Raw genomic sequence first — 16,192 nt, forward strand, 5'->3', positions numbered from 1 at the left:
TTTACCTTATTTTTCAGAATTTTTACGCTGATGTCTCCAGACTTCATATTCCCTTTTTCCCCCAATCATTTTGATAGCATTTTTTTTTAAAGTTTCTAACTTAAATCCTTGGAATTTAGTCTAGCAAACCAGCCACCAGTCTTAAGTAGAAACCACTTACTGACATTAAGTATTACAAAAAGATAATTCTGTGAGACTAAATCCACACAGAATTTTTATTACAAATGTAATAATAAATTACAAAAACAATCATAAATAAAGGATAAAATCTTACATAAACTTTTAGTACTTAAGGTAGAATCAAATAAATTCTGTAACTCAATAAATAAACATCTTAATTTATTAAGCCATCTCCTCCACTTGTAAGACATTTTTTTCCCTAAAGTTTTACTATAGAAAATACTCCTTTGGGAGGGGTATTTGCATTAGGGACTATTTAAAGTGTAAAACCTATTGCAAAAGGTGCCTCCTCTTTTCGATGACTTACTCCAAGGGAGGGACACAGGCCTTTCAGGAGAACATCCTATAAACTTTTGCTTTGCTCCTAGAGATCTCTCCAGCTTTTTATTACATTATTTTATTCACCATTCTGAGCTACACAGTACTAAAACAAAGGAATAGATTATAGGAAAAAAAATTCATTGAAATCTTGAAGGAAAAGAACAGAAATTATTCGTTTAATGTGACAAACATTTACTAGGCTGAAAACAGGTAGGTGGGGCTTTTTCATACATCTCCAATTCTATTATTTGAGTATGTAATGAAGTTAAGGTGCAAAACAATGTCACTTAAAATTTTTTATTTTAAGGGAACAGGATGATTTACAGTAATTATCTCTGAAATAACAAAAAAAATTAGCCCATTTATGAACATTTAAAAAGAAATCTCAATTTTTGTTTTTAAACAGTTTTTAAAATCTTCATTCTTCTGTAATTATATTAGGTTCGATTTACCACGAGTATCCTCAACTAGTTCTCTCAGGCGGGACAAATGGTGCAAAGCCCTTTTAGAAAAACAACAACAATAATACACAGTAAATATTAAGTGCATAGAGGAAAAAGATAGTACAATTCTTATATAAAATAAAATAACTATTTAATAGTTAAAATATATTATATAATATATATTGCATTATATATTATATAACATATAGTATATATTATATTATATAACATGCTATTATATTGTATAATATTATAATAATGTTAGTATTGTATAATAAAATAATAAAAATATGTTAGACTATTCGATTTTGAACATATTTCTCAAAGGAACTTCTTGTGTTTTTTTTAACTTAGTTATTTAAAAAAGGCATGTAAATGCTATTTAGGACTAATAAATAATTAATCTTAGTATCTTTAAGTATTGTGAATAATTCCAGGAACATAAGTATTTTATTTTTACAGCATAAATATCCTAGTATTTAGAAGTATGCTTTTGTATAAGTTTATGCAAATATAACTCTTTGGTGTGAAATAACGTGCAAATATAGTAACCTTTTGGCCCTAGAGGCTTTCTCTTTAGGAAAAGAAGTAATGTGAATCCCTTCTCCACTTAGCAAGAACATTCTGAATTTAATTGATATTTAAGAAAATGAAAAATACTGTGCACTCCCCAAAAGAAAGATATTATAGCAAAATGATAAATGTTTTAAGTAGATATTGAATCTCTTACTTTTCTAGGCCTCTATTTTTCATCTGAATGTAAGGTAGCACACATTCAATTATATGAAAATATATCCTATTTTCTATGGCATTCATATGATGCTTACTCTATTATTATTATTATCACCATGTCCCTAATGTGTAGAGATCATAAGTTTCTAGGACATTCTCTCAATGACATTTTCTTCTGTTATTTCATTACCTGGCTCACAAACTACTCTTTCCCAAAACCTACCATTATCATCATTGATTTCAGTATTCAACATTGAATCCCCTTTTAAAACTAGTTTCACAGTTTATTACTTCAACTCCCATGGCCTCCATCTTTATTATATTTCATCTGCACAAAATGAAAATGCCTTAAATCTCAAGATCACCCAGAACTATTTCACTCCTCCTCCTATTTATTTTTACAATATTCTACCTTATCATTCCCTTTTCCCTCCCACACCCCACTGATAGGTTATTTAATTTAGGGATCGAGTTGGCTTTCATTAACATATGAAGCACTGTGATAAGATCTAGCGATAAACAATTTTTTTTTTTTAAAGTGAATCAGAAATGGTCTAAGGATATGAACAGACAATTCTCAGACAAAGAAACTGAAACTATTTCTAGCCATATGAAAAGATGCTCCAAGTCATTATTAATCAGAGAAATGCAAATTAAGACAACTCTGAGATACCACTACATACCTGTCAGATTGGTTAGAATGAAAGGGAAAGATAATGCGGAATGTTGGAGGAGATGTGGGAAAACAGGGACACTAATATGTTGGAATCTTTACAAACTGTTAAGCCATTGGAGTTGATTTGATCTTAGAAAGAGATATTTTGGGCCAGAACTTGAAACAAGGTACTAAGTGAAGCTGATAGAAACAATGGTTAAATCTAGTTTAGCATTGATTTAATCCTACAACAAATAATGGTTTCCCAGTGATATAATGATGGGTGTGTGCTCAGTGCACAGTATATAAGCAAGAAGCTCTTGGGGCCAGAGGAGACTCTGGAAGAAAGCCTATAAGCCCTATCTTCGAGGCAAGAGAGATTCATCATATCTTCTACCTTGCATGCCAACCCTTGCCCAAACTAGGAAGCTCTGCCCTGTGGGATCCCTAACAAGGGGTCACGGCTTCTGCTTGAAGATTTCCAACCAGCATCTTTGGGCCTCAGTTCTTTCATTAATACATTGTTGGTGGAATTGTGAATACATCCAGCCATTCTGGAGAGTAGTTTGGAACTATGCTGAAAAAGTTATCCAACTGTGCATACCCTTTGATCCAGCAGTGTTACTACTGGGCTTATATCCCAAAGAGATCTTAAAGAAAGAAAAGGGACCTGTATGTGCACGAATGTTTGTGGCAGCCCTCTTTGTAGTGGCCAGAAACTGGAAACTGAGTGAATGCCCGTCAATTAGAGAATGGCTGAATAAATTGTGTCATATGAATGTTATGGGATATTATTGTTCTGTAAGAAATGACCAGCAGGATGATTTCAGAAAGGCCTGGAGAGACTTACCTGAACTAATGCTGAGTGAAATGAGCAGGACCAGGAGATCATTATATACTTCAACAACAATACTATATGATGATCAATTCTGATGGACCTGACCATCTTCAGCTATGAGATAAACCAAATCATTTCCAATGGAGCAGTAATGAACTGAACCAGCTACGCCCAGAGAAAGAACTCTGGGAGATGACTATGAACCACTACATAGAATTCCCAATCCCTCTATTTTTGTCCGCCTGCATTTTTGATTTCCTTCACAGGCTAATAGTACATTATTTCAAAGTCCGAGTCTTTTTTGTACAGCAAAACAACTGTTTGGAAATGTATACTTATATTGTATTTAATTTATACTTTAACATATTTAACATGTATTGGTCAACCTGCCATCTGGGGAAGGGGATGGGGGGAAGGAGGGGAAAAATTGGAACAAAAGGTTTGGCAATTGTCAATGCTGTAAAATTACCCATGCATATAACTTGTAAATAAAAAGCTATAATTAAAAAAAAAAAAAAAAGAAAAGAAAAAAAAAAGTGAATCAGGCTTTTCCTTCAAGTGACTTCCATTTTTATTTGAGGAAACAACACATATAAGGAAATGGTGACCAAGGAAGGGAGTTTTGATTTGAACAGTCTCAGGAATGGTGATAAAACCACCAATTATCCTTCCTAGAAATAATGACAGTATTATTTTGATAAGATGTTTAGGTAAATGGCTATAAGACATGCTCTGACCTGGCTAGATAAAATGAGCTAGGTGAATTCACTCACCAGTAAAGACATTATAGACTCAGGGAGAATACATGATCACTGACATTGAGGGATAAGTCCCGAAAAATAGATAATAAAAAGTAAACCAAAACTTGAAAAATCAAGATTATTTGAAATTATTTTGTAGAGACAAATAGTTTGAAACATTTCCATATCTACTTCAGATTTTCATCATAGCACAGAATCATAAATGATAATAATAATAATGACCTGAATCAAGAAAAGGATTAAATACTATAGGTATGGCAAACATCTATATAATAGTGTTTTGAAATTTTTTTATAAATGGAAAGTGATTAGAATTTTTAAAAAAATATTTCAATATTTATAGTGAGGCAGTTTACTTTAGTGGATAGTACATTGGTCTCAAAGTCAGAACTACTTGAGTTCACAGCTACCTCAACAAAAATTGGCTTTGTGACCTGGGACTTAAATTCTTAGTTCCTTAGAACTATAAATTGCAGAGAAGATATCAACTTGCATCGTAAAGGGAATTTTGTCACTCTGGCATTCCCTATACAAATCTAATCCCATGTATAATCTCTCCTACTTAAATCCTTACATATGGATACTTATTTGGAAAATTAGATTTTGTGGTTAGGATAAAGGATTGCTCTATCCCTGAAAAGGGAAAGTGAATGGAGATACCAGATTATAATATGTGTTTAAGGTCTCTCTGGGGGAAAAAAAAAACCAAAAACACAAAACAATGAATCTTAATGCTCAAGAAAAATGCTCAAGAAGCCCTTAGAAATGTTTTACACCTTCTCCAAGGTTATTTTAACAACTGTTTTTCTCCCTTATCCCTTGACTTTTAAAGATACATTGGGAGAAAATATTTATGATTTAGTGATAAGTAAAATGGGTCTAAGAAAAAATATAGCATATCATGTATAATGATGCACACCTGTAATTTTTGCTATTGAGGGAAGCTGAGGCTGGTAGTTTTCTTGAGCTTCTGACTCTGGGTTATAATTAAGCTAACACTGATTAGGTGACTAAAAAAGTCAAGCATTAATATTATAAGTCCCAGTGAACAGGGAATCCCTAGGCTGTTTAGGAAGAGACAGATGGTTTCCTATCAACTATAGATCAGCAGCACAACAAGCCTGCTACTTCTAGTTTGAATCCCCTCCTACTGCACTTCTAGTTTGAGCAAAATAGATTGACCCAGTCTTTCTTCGATTGCTTCCCTCCCCAAACCCCACCATAGATAGATAGATAGATAGATATGGATGACTATAGGTTCTTAGTAGTATGTTTACTCATCTTAAATCACTTTTATTTCTCAAACTTTCTCTTTTTGGAATCCACAATATTAGAATGGGAAAAAAAGATGATTGTAACTCACATTTGGGAGATACTTAGGTTCTACTTCGGTACTACCCTCATTTATTCAAAACTTATTTAATAAATTATTTCTAGCAGTCAAAAAAGGAGCTCAAATTCTATCAAGCAGGAGAAACAGTCTGTCTCCATTTCTCATCAAGCTGCACTCTAGACTTCTCTATCATGTCCCAGAAACCTCTTCATTCTGGAAAATCACATCAACCCTAGAATTCACCTTGGAAATATGTTCTGGTAGTCTCCCTCTGATTGGATAGCTTCTCTTAGAATCTCTATCTAAAGAGGATACCCAGGTTAGACATTTCTTTATTTCCAACCAGGATGTACTCCAGACTTTTCCATCATGTCCCTCTGCTTGGCACTATCCTACCCACCTCTCCTTTTATGTGTTGACTTCTCCAATTAAAATGTAAGCTTTGTGAGCACAGGAACTAATTTTCTTTTTGCTTTTATTTGTATTCACAGCACTTAGAACATTATCTGGCAAAAAGTAACTTAATATATGCTTGCTGACTAACATGTAATTATCAAAATATATATACAATAAATAGGTATACATATGTTGTATTTAACATATACTTTAACATATTTAACATGTATGACTCCCTGCCATGTAGGGGAGGGGTTGGAGAGGGAAGGAGGGGAAAAGTTGGAACAAAAGGTTTTGCAAAAGTCAATGTTGAAAAATTACCCATGCATATGTTTTGTAACTAAAAAATTAATGTAATGTAACTAATAATAATATATGTATGTATATATATGTATATATATATATATACACACACACACACACACACACAAAACAAATGTATATACATTTATGGGCATATAAGTATATATTGCATATAGTATTCCAAAGGTCATTGTTTTAAGTTATTAAAGTTGCAAATTTTTTGTATGTTGTTTATATAAAAATAGAGGGTAATTTTGGGAGAAGAGGCACAGGAATGGAAGACTGAAAGTGGCATCTGAGCTGAGTTTTATTATGTATAATGAATTCTCTTTGTTCTCTCAGCAATCTTAATTATCATTGAGATCATCAGAAATTATTTAAAAGGGAAAAAGGAGAACTTATAACACTTTTTTGATACAATAAGTACCAAAATAGAATCTAGAAATAATATTTCTTCTTTTCTTTTTCCATGCCGTTGCTAACAGAAAGCTGCTTTAAATGAAGTCATGAATTTGAGGGAGATGATTTGTGACTGAAAGATTAGATACACACACACATACACATACACATTTCCCTTTTAAGAATCAGGTTTGTTGTTTGAGAACCCATGAGACAACGAATGACCAGAAAACTGCTAGGACCCCATTGCACCTCTTCACAGGATTGATGGGACAGGATGAGATGTAATGAAATATCTGTCTGTACTGCTATCCCAGGAAAGGCAGGGCAGAGAAAGTAGGGATCTAGTATCCAATTCCTTTTTTCCACTCAGTGTCTACTTTACTTTATCTCCCTTAGATTATTTTAATGGCCTCCTAATTGGTCTGTCCTTCAATCCAATCCATCCTCCAGAAATGCCAAAGTGATTTTCTTTATTCAATAAACTCCAAATCTTTCTGATCTCTAGGAGAAAGTATAAACTCTTCTGTTTAATTTTTTAAAACATTCACAATCTGGCTCCAGACTATCTTTTCAGACTGGTTCTATATCACTCTCCTTTTCACACTCTACATTTCCAACAGATTTGGCTGTTCCTCACATACCTTTTCACTGAACATCCTTCATGTCTGGTTTGCAATCTTTTCCTTCCCATCTCCCTCACACTATCTTTCCTTCCCTTCACAAATATCACTTTCTACATAAAGCTTTTACTGATTCTTCCAATTGCTTATGTCTTCTCTTCGGAATTTCCATTTATTTATTTGTACTTTATCTCTTTATATATTCTCTGCATATACTTATTTATGTATTTGTTGTCTCCCTCATTAGAATATAAACTCCTTCAAAATGGAGATTATTTCCACTGATTGTATTAGTACTGTTAGCCTGTAGTCTAGCCTGGACCATATTAGGTACCTAATAAAATACTTGGTGATTGATTGACAAATCTCTTAAGTCTATAAATTAGACGACTTGCTGCATTAAAGGAGGGAATTTCCATACAGATGAAATCATAGATCTGTGTCCAAAAAAATCACTACACCAAAAAGTCATGCTGGTTTTTCAAATCATGAAATACTACTGACAGGGCAAGAACAAACTACTTTTATCATGGGAAAAATCAATGTTAATGTTCAATAATTTGTGAGCCTGCTGTAGTAGAAAAGTACTGTATATACATTTGTTCTAGGTACAATTTGTAAAAGGAGTCATGTACCTGCCTCTATAGGTACATTTATGAGGGTTGCATTTGTATTTGCTTTACCTCTGCTTAACTGAGACTCAAATAGTATTTGAAAATTTCAATCTGCTAGCTAAGCACAATGAATAAACAAATCATCAGTGTTCACTTAATCTTGCTTGACAAAATCCATTTGCTATTCAAAGAAACTAAAAGCTAAATGAACAGTCTGTGTATTTGGCTTGAGATAGTTAATGAATAAAAGCTAAGACCTAATCAAGGTCTTTACAATATAATTACAAAATTGTATGTAAAGGCAAAACAACAGTCACCACTTAAGAAAAGAATCTAGAGTCTTGTGGCATTCTTTGGTTCAGTAAATATTTTAGGGATAAGTAGATTATGAAAACCTAGGGTTTGTTCATTTTTATAAGCTAAAGTATCTATCACCGTAAATAATATCTTTTAGATTTGAAGTTCAGTGTCTAAAAATTGTAGTCTGCTAAGAATCTTGCTTCTCTATATCGTTGTGTTCTAGAATCCACTTCTTAAGACACCTAGCTTACTTTGGTGTCTAAAAATGGTTCTAAATGGGCTGAATCACTTTGTCACTTAAATCCTAAAACCTCAACATATGTTTTATAAACAATGAACTTACACTGACTTTTCTTGTGGACAGTCAATACATTTGGCAAATGATTTTGCTAGATGGAATCTAAAGTGAAACTTTGTGGAACATTAATTTAAATTTTTCTATTCTGATTCTCATTACTGCTAAGGTATGAAAAGGATCTGAGATAGTCTACAATGCTCTTAACCTATGTGTCTATGAACTTGTTTTTTAAATATTTTGATAAATATATTTCAATATAATTGAGTTTCTAACATATGCATGTACATATGTGTGTGTGTGTGTGTGTGTGTGTGTGTGTGTGTGTATGCATTTAAAAACATTATTTGAAGAAGGGATCTATAGGCTTCAGCAGTGTGCCAAAGGGTTTCATGACTAAACAAAAGTTAAGAATTCTTTTCCTAATATCTATGCTTTAAAACAATGCAAAAATAGACCTAAAATTTGGAAGTAGAATAAAACCTCTATCCAAGACCATCAAATAAGTCTTAAAAATGTATTTAATTATACACCACATACATACAAATGTTAGAAACTCACTTGTATTGAAATATACTTACCAAAATATTACAGGATCCTTACATGGAGAAATGTGCCACAAAAATTATTAATAACTTGTTCTCAAAGGAAACTCTTTAAGTTATCAGTTAAAGAAAGACAAGTGGCCAAACAGATTCAAATAAACAAGAAAGATTTCTTGAAAATATTCAATAATGTTATACCTAGGAACTTTTAATCTTTTTTAAGGCAAAGGAATAAGTTAACATATTCATTTAATATTTGAACTAACATTTATGCTTATAAGTAAGAATACTTACTTTTGAAGAGATCTAGTAATAGGAATTACATCTTCCTTTATAGAACTTTCATCCTCTGGACACTATCAATAAAAATAGCAAATCAAGTTAAATATTAAAATTTACATTATGTAACATATATACATTTATATGTATATATGTATATAAATGTATATACATAGCTCAATATGTATATCTACATATATAAAAATAATAAAATTACAATGTATATTTTAAACAATCTGGTATATAACATGTTTAAGCAAAGAGAACTTTAAAAAATATCTACTGGGGCTAGAAACTGGAAACTGAGTGGATGCCCATCAGTTGGAGAATGGCTGAATAAATTGTGGTATATGAAAATTATGGAATATTACTGTTCTGTAAGAAATGACCAACAGGATGATTTCAGAAAGGCCTGGAGAGACTTACACGAACTGATGCTGAGTGAAACGAGCAGGGCCAAGAGATCATTATATACTTCAACAACAATACTATATGATGACCAGTTCTGATGGACCTGGCCACCCTCAGCAATGAGATCAACCAAATCATTTCCAATGGAGCAGTAATGAACTGAACCAGCTATGCCCAGCAAAAGAACTCTGGGAGATGACTAAAAACCATTACATTGAATTCCCAATCCCTATATTTTTGTCCACCTGCATTTTTTATTTCCTTCACAAGCTAATTGTACAATATTTCAGAGTCTGATTCTATTTGTACAGCAAAATAAAGGTTTGGTCATGTAAACTTATATTGTATCTAATTTATATTTTAATATATTTAATATCTAGTGGTCATCCTGCCATCTGGGGGAGGGGGTGGGGGATAAGAGAGGAAAAAGTGAAACAAGAGGTTTGGCAATTGTCAATGCTGTAAAGTTACCCATACATATAACCTGTAAATAAAAGGCTATTAAATAAAAAAAATAAATAAATAAAAAATAAAGGAAAGAGCAAAAAGGCCCTAAAAAAAAAAAAAAAAAAAACTACTGGTTTTCTGAAGCAATAATATCAATAAATGAGGTTCAACAGTAAAACAAGAAGAATGCTTTTTTAGATGATTCATCTTTCCATGGTCCTAAGACAATTTTTGTGAATATCTGTATTTAATATGATTACACTAATACATCTATTAGTGTAATTTTTTATTGATTTTTAATACAACTGTATGTATTTTAGTATAACTGTATAATTATCAAAAGAAAATGATTCTATTAGGGTTAATAACTGAAAATAAAGAAAATGTGTTCCAAAGTAAATAGACTACATAATTTGAATACTATATAAATTCAAATATTGGCCATAATTTTTCAAGACACAACTCATTTATAAACCTATAATCTTGGACAAAAAACCCAGTCATATGATCAAAAGTAGTAGATACTTATCTTTTTTAAACCTATCCAACTTTTTCAATGTGCCAAATCTAGAGTGATTACTGCTGAATCCACAAGATAGGAAGTTAAATAACCATGGGGAAAAAAGCTTCATGAAATAATATAAGAAACTGAAACACTTAACGCTTCCACTTCCACTCCCCATTCTCGATCAACAGTGGTAAACAAAGCTAGTTTGAATAATCTCTCCCAGACTTGTGTTTCATATCTTAACTGTGTAGAGCTTTGCCAAATTATCCAATGGCAAGGATTCCTCCTAATTCTCCTTCAATCCTCCCCAATACACAGGGAGTTGCAAATACTGATGATGCTCAGTCACGGGAAGGAGAGGAAATTTTTTTTAAAATTTTTTTATTATAATAACTTTTTATTGACAGAACCCATGCCAGGGTAATTTTTTACAACATTATCCCTTGCACTCACTTCTGTTCCGATTTTTCCCCTCTCTCCCTCCACCCCCTCCCCGAGATGGCAAGCAGTCCTATATATGTTGAATATGTCGCAGTATATCCTAGATACAATATATGTGTGCATAACCAAACAATTTTCTTGTTGCACAGGGAGAATTGGATTCAGAAGGTAAAAATAACCCGGGAAGAAAAACAAAAATGCAAACAGTTTACATTCATTTCCCAGTGTTCTTTCTTTGGGTGTAGCTACCTCTGTCCATCATTGATCAATTGAAACTAAAGTAGGTCTCTTTGTCAAAGAAATCCATTTCCATCAGAATACATTCTCATATAGAATTGTTGTTGAATAATGATCTCCTGGTTCTGCTCATTTCACTTAGCATCAGTTCATGTAAGTCTCTCCAGCCTGAAATTATCCTACTGATCATTTCTTATATACAATAATATTTTATAACATTCATATACCATAACTTATTCAGCCATTCTCCAACTGATTAATGGGCATCCACGCAGTTTCCAGTTTCTAGCCACTACAAAAAGAGCTGCTACAAACATTTTTGCACATGTGGGTCCCTTTCGCTCCTTTAAGATCTCTTTGAGATATAAGCCCAGTAGTAGCACTGCTGGGTCAAAGGGTATGCACGGTTTGATAACTTTTGGGGCATAATTCCAGATTGCTCTCCAGAATGGTTGGATTCGTTCACAATTCCACCAACAATGCATCAGTGTCCCAGTTTTCCCGCATCCCTTCCAACAATCATCATTATTTTTTCCTGTCATCTTAGCCAATCTGACAGGTGTGTAGTAGTATAAGAAGAGGAAATTTAACTTGGGTGGGGAGAGGGAAAAGGTGCAGAAGACAAAATATTATAGAACCAGCTAGACAGACTGGCTAGAAGAAGTTTTCATGTAAAAAGGAAAGGAGACTAAAAAACCACCCAAGGAGTGGGACTTTACTTTGGGCAAGGATCCAACCAAGGTCCCACATTTCATAAATGAGAAAATTGAGGGCACCCAACCAGATACAGGTTCAGAGAAAGTATATCAGAGAAATAAAGGGGGAAAGGAATAAGATAAAAGAGAGGTACCAGAGAAAGTTATTCTGAATAAGAAAAAAAAAAAGGCTAAAGAAGAAAAAGCCTAAGAGCAAAAAAGCCTGGGTATAAGCATAGCATAAGATTTGAAGCAAAGATACTTACAACAAAGTGTTTACTCAGTGTGATTGATGAGATAATGGTTCTCTAGTTCACCTATACTTAGTACTAAGTATGGTGATGTAACACATACTTAGTGTGCTGTAATGATGTAATCATACAGAGGTATTTAAGGGCTGAGAAGGACTGGAAAAGAGACATTCCATTTTTGACCATCCTCCTGGTGGCTCTCCTGCCTCCTGCACTTCTCCACTAAGGTCAAGAGTGGATTAGACTGTGACAGACACAGACTGTAAAGGAGACAGACTGTGAAGGAGACAATAAAGATTTTAGATTCATAGTGGCCATCCTGCTGAGCCCAAGGCCCTTCTGGAGGACCTCCAGAAAGTTAGCTCAGACATTACAAAAACAGTGAGACTGAACGACAGAAGAATTAGTAAAAACAAGCAAACAAAAAAGACTATAAACACTGAACAAGTATTACTACAAAGAAAAACAAACCAAAAATCTAAAATGGAAAAAAATTCTACAGATTTCTCAGAAATCATAAAATAACAGCGAGAAAATCCAGAACTGTTCAAAAGAGAAATAAAATATTTAAAAGATGATATTAGGATGCTAATTAGATAGTAAAATACAGTTACTGATACAGAATTAAACAGCAAAGCAGAAAACCTAAAGTACAAAATGTAGAAAGAATGTATCAAAATTGTAGAGGCTATGAAAAAGCAAATGATATATTAGGAATTTTTCCACAAAAGAGGAGATAATTTTTTTTTCCCCTCTGAGGCAATTGGGGTTAAGTGACTTGCCCAGGGTCACAGAGCTAGGCAACTAGGTAGTGTTAAGTGTCTGAGGTCAAATTTGAACTCAGGTCGTCCTGGCTTCAGAGCTGGTGCTCTATCTACTAGGACCCCTAACTACCCCAAAAGTGGAGATAAATCTCACAAAAGAATAACAAAAGTTTTAACCAAACTAATTCTTTACAATCCAAAATGACTTGACTGTGACCACAGGATAAAGAGAAATAACTTTAAGTCCCACAGAATTCCCCCAAATGCATTCTACATTAATAGACCTGAATACCACATAAGGACAGGAAACATTTCAAGAAAACTGACTGTAACTTTTGAACTTTTGAAGCAGCACAACACATTTGACTTGCAAATGGAACAACCAGCAAAAAAGAGATACACAGAGTCAGAAGATAGAAAAGCAAACAAATATATAAATGTAAACTCAAGAGAGAGACAAAAAACATAATAAATGTAAATTAAGAAGAAAAGCCTGAGAAATGATATAAATTCTATTTTGTTTATGGGCAATTGTTGCCCTCAAAAAAGAAAAAAAAAGAAAGTTGGATTGAAAGGTAAAAGAAAGTAGTATTGTGTTGTGGCTATTCTTCTTGGATAGAGGGTACCTAGGAAAAGGTAATAATTTTTTTTTATGCTCTCAGGATCAGTTTGCATTATAGAAGTGATAGAGAAGACATAGATCTGGAATATAATTTTATAATGAATGGGAAAGACCGTGCCAAAAGCAGATGGGCCCATCAAAAGGAAGAGAAAGAAATAGAGTAAAATCTATAAAAACAGAAATATATAAATGGGAGTTAAAATGTTGTATCCTAAAAGCTCCACTACTTATGACATAAAATAAAGAATAAATAAACCCAAGAATGGGAAAACAGATCCAATCCCAATAGACCTTGGACAGAAAGAAATGCCATTTACATCCAGGGGAAAAAAAAAAAAAAACTATAGAGACTGAATGTAAATCAATACATTCTCTGTTCATTTCTTTTTTTTCCCCCTCTCCTATGGTTTTTCCCTTTTGCTCTGATTTTTCTTTTCCAACAAGATTCACAAAGCAATGTGTCTTAAAAATAAATAGTTAAAAAAGGATTGGAAAACAGGATTAAGAATCAAGAAGAGGAAAGAAATAAAAAGTACAAAATAAATGAAAACTTTTTGGAAGAATATATCACAATCAAGAATTATATTTAAAGTTAACAAACTTTTTTTTTTTTTAAATTCATGGATTTTCCCTGAAATTTAAATATAGATTCTTGGTCAAGAACTTCTACTTAAAAAGAACCCTAGTTAATGAACCAAAATAATATAATGTATAGTTACAAAACATAACATCTAAATTCATAAAGTGAAAGTTAATTAAACTAAAAAAGATATTTATAAGAATACAGTAACTATGAACTTTTTTTGTTCTTTTTTTTTTTTTTTTCAATCCTGGATAATCTAACAAGGCTTAATTAGGAAAAAGAAAAGTGCATAACTGAATGCATTATCCAACCATTCTGGAGAGCAATTTGGAACTATGCTCAAAAAGTTATCAAACTGTGCATACCCTTTGACTCAGCAGTGCTACTACTGGGCTTATATCCCAAAGAGATCTTAAAGAAAGAAAAGGGACCTGTATGTGCAAAACTGTTTGTGGCAGCCCTGTTTGTAGTGGCAAGAAACTGGAAAATGAATGGATGCCCATCAGTTGGAAAAAGACTGAATAAGTTATGGTATATGAATGTTATAAAATATTATTGTTCTGTAAAAAATGACCAACAGAATGATTTCAGAAAGGCCTGGAAAGACTTACATGAACTGATGCTGAGTGAAATGAGCAGAACCAGGAGATCATTGTATATAGCAACAAGAAGACTAAAGGATGGTCAACTCTGATGGTCATGGCTCTCTTCAACAATGAATTGATCCAGACCAGTTTCAATTGTTCAGTAATGAAGAGATCCATCTACACTCAGGGAAAGGACTGCGGGAGCTAACTGTGAACCACAATAGAGCATTCATTTTCACTTTCTGATGTTGTTTGCTTGCATTTTTGTTTTCCTTCTCAGGTTTTTTTTTTCTTTTTAGATGCGATTTTTCTTGTGCAGCAAGGTAATTGTATGGATATGTATCCATATATTGGATTTATTATGTATTTTAACATGTATTGGAATACCTGCCATCTAAGTGAAGGGGTGGGGGGAAGGAGAGGAAAATTTGGAACAGAACGTTTTGCAAAGGTCAGTGTTGAAAAATTACTCATGCATATGTTTTGTAAATAAAAAGCTATTAAAAAAAACTAAATGCATTATTGAGGGAATCCTATTTGAAAGATTTATAGTCTTTTAAATGGGAAGATTCAAGAATACATATATATTTTCATAACTACATTGTACCTTTGCAAAAATAGACCATGTACTACTGCACAAAAATTAAAAATAAATATAAAAACTCAGTATTACCCAGATACTTTGTAGGCCATAGCACATTAAAATGAATATCAATTAGCAATAATTAATAAAAATTCGATTATACATAGGGAATAATTATGGATGACAACATAATTATTAATAAGCAATATTATATAGAGAAAACAAATAAAAGATTCAGATATAAATGGAGACTTAAGAAGTACTGAATAATAAGAAAGTCAAAAAACAATTTGTTGTTGTTGGTTTTTTTTTTGGGCAGATCCTCAATAATTTTAATAGTATAAAGGAATACTGAATACAAAATTTGAAAACCACTGATCTAGACACTCTGGCTTTCATTTCTTTGTTTTTGAAATTGAAAGTTTGGACTAGATTATGTGTAAGATTCCTTACAATGCTATTATTTATGCATTTTTCTCACCCTCCTTCCTGATGTTACATTTCAGTTTATTGTGCAACAATTATTTCAGTTCCTATTTAACAAGGCTAGTTTGATATGATGAGTATTCCCTCAATGAGTTAGACTAACTTTATTCTAGGACTTTATTGCTTTTCTTATCAGCGTACATATCTGAAATTTTAGGGGTATGATACTGGTATTGATTGTTGTTCTTTGTTCTCAAAGGAGACCAAACTGACATCACTATGTTAGAATCTAGTTGGTGTGTCTATGACTGATCAGATCAATATAAGCTTGGAACGTTCTTCCACAAGTCAGATACAAATACTCTCTATGAACATTTGAGGTGGATTCTCTAATTTTGTGCATCATACATTTCTTTTGAGCTACTTCAATTCTGCTTTGCTCATAGAGCACAGCACCTTCTCTGATGAGGGCACAGCATGCTGAGTGGTCCTGTGCCAGTGTCTCCCATGTCATAAAATCAATTCTAAAGTTCTTAAGAGACCTTGAGAGTGTCCTTGTATTGTTTTTTTTTGACCATCTTGTGAGTGCTTGATTTGTGTGAGTTCTCCATAAAATGGTC

General features: G+C 32.9%; 1 protein-coding gene across 4 annotated transcripts in view; it reads right to left on the reverse strand.

The window, feature by feature from the left end:
• Positions 1 to 782: 782 nt before the first annotated feature.
• Positions 783 to 16,192, reverse strand: part of C1H18orf54 (chromosome 1 C18orf54 homolog) — a 37,013-nt gene continuing 21,603 nt past the window's right edge. For all 4 annotated transcript variants that reach the window (XM_031945946.1, XM_031945945.1, XM_031945944.1 and 1 more), the window contains 2 exons: positions 9,033 to 9,094; positions 783 to 1,003 (listed from right to left, as the gene is read on the reverse strand). In XM_031945946.1, the coding sequence (XP_031801806.1) occupies positions 934 to 1,003; positions 9,033 to 9,094 (132 nt within the window). In that variant the 3' untranslated portion in view covers positions 783 to 933. The remainder of the gene's footprint in view (positions 1,004 to 9,032; positions 9,095 to 16,192) is intronic.

The sequence above is a fragment of the Sarcophilus harrisii genome, chromosome 1 (genome assembly GCF_902635505.1).
Source record: "Sarcophilus harrisii chromosome 1, mSarHar1.11, whole genome shotgun sequence".
Lineage (NCBI taxonomy): Eukaryota > Metazoa > Chordata > Mammalia > Dasyuromorphia > Dasyuridae > Sarcophilus > Sarcophilus harrisii.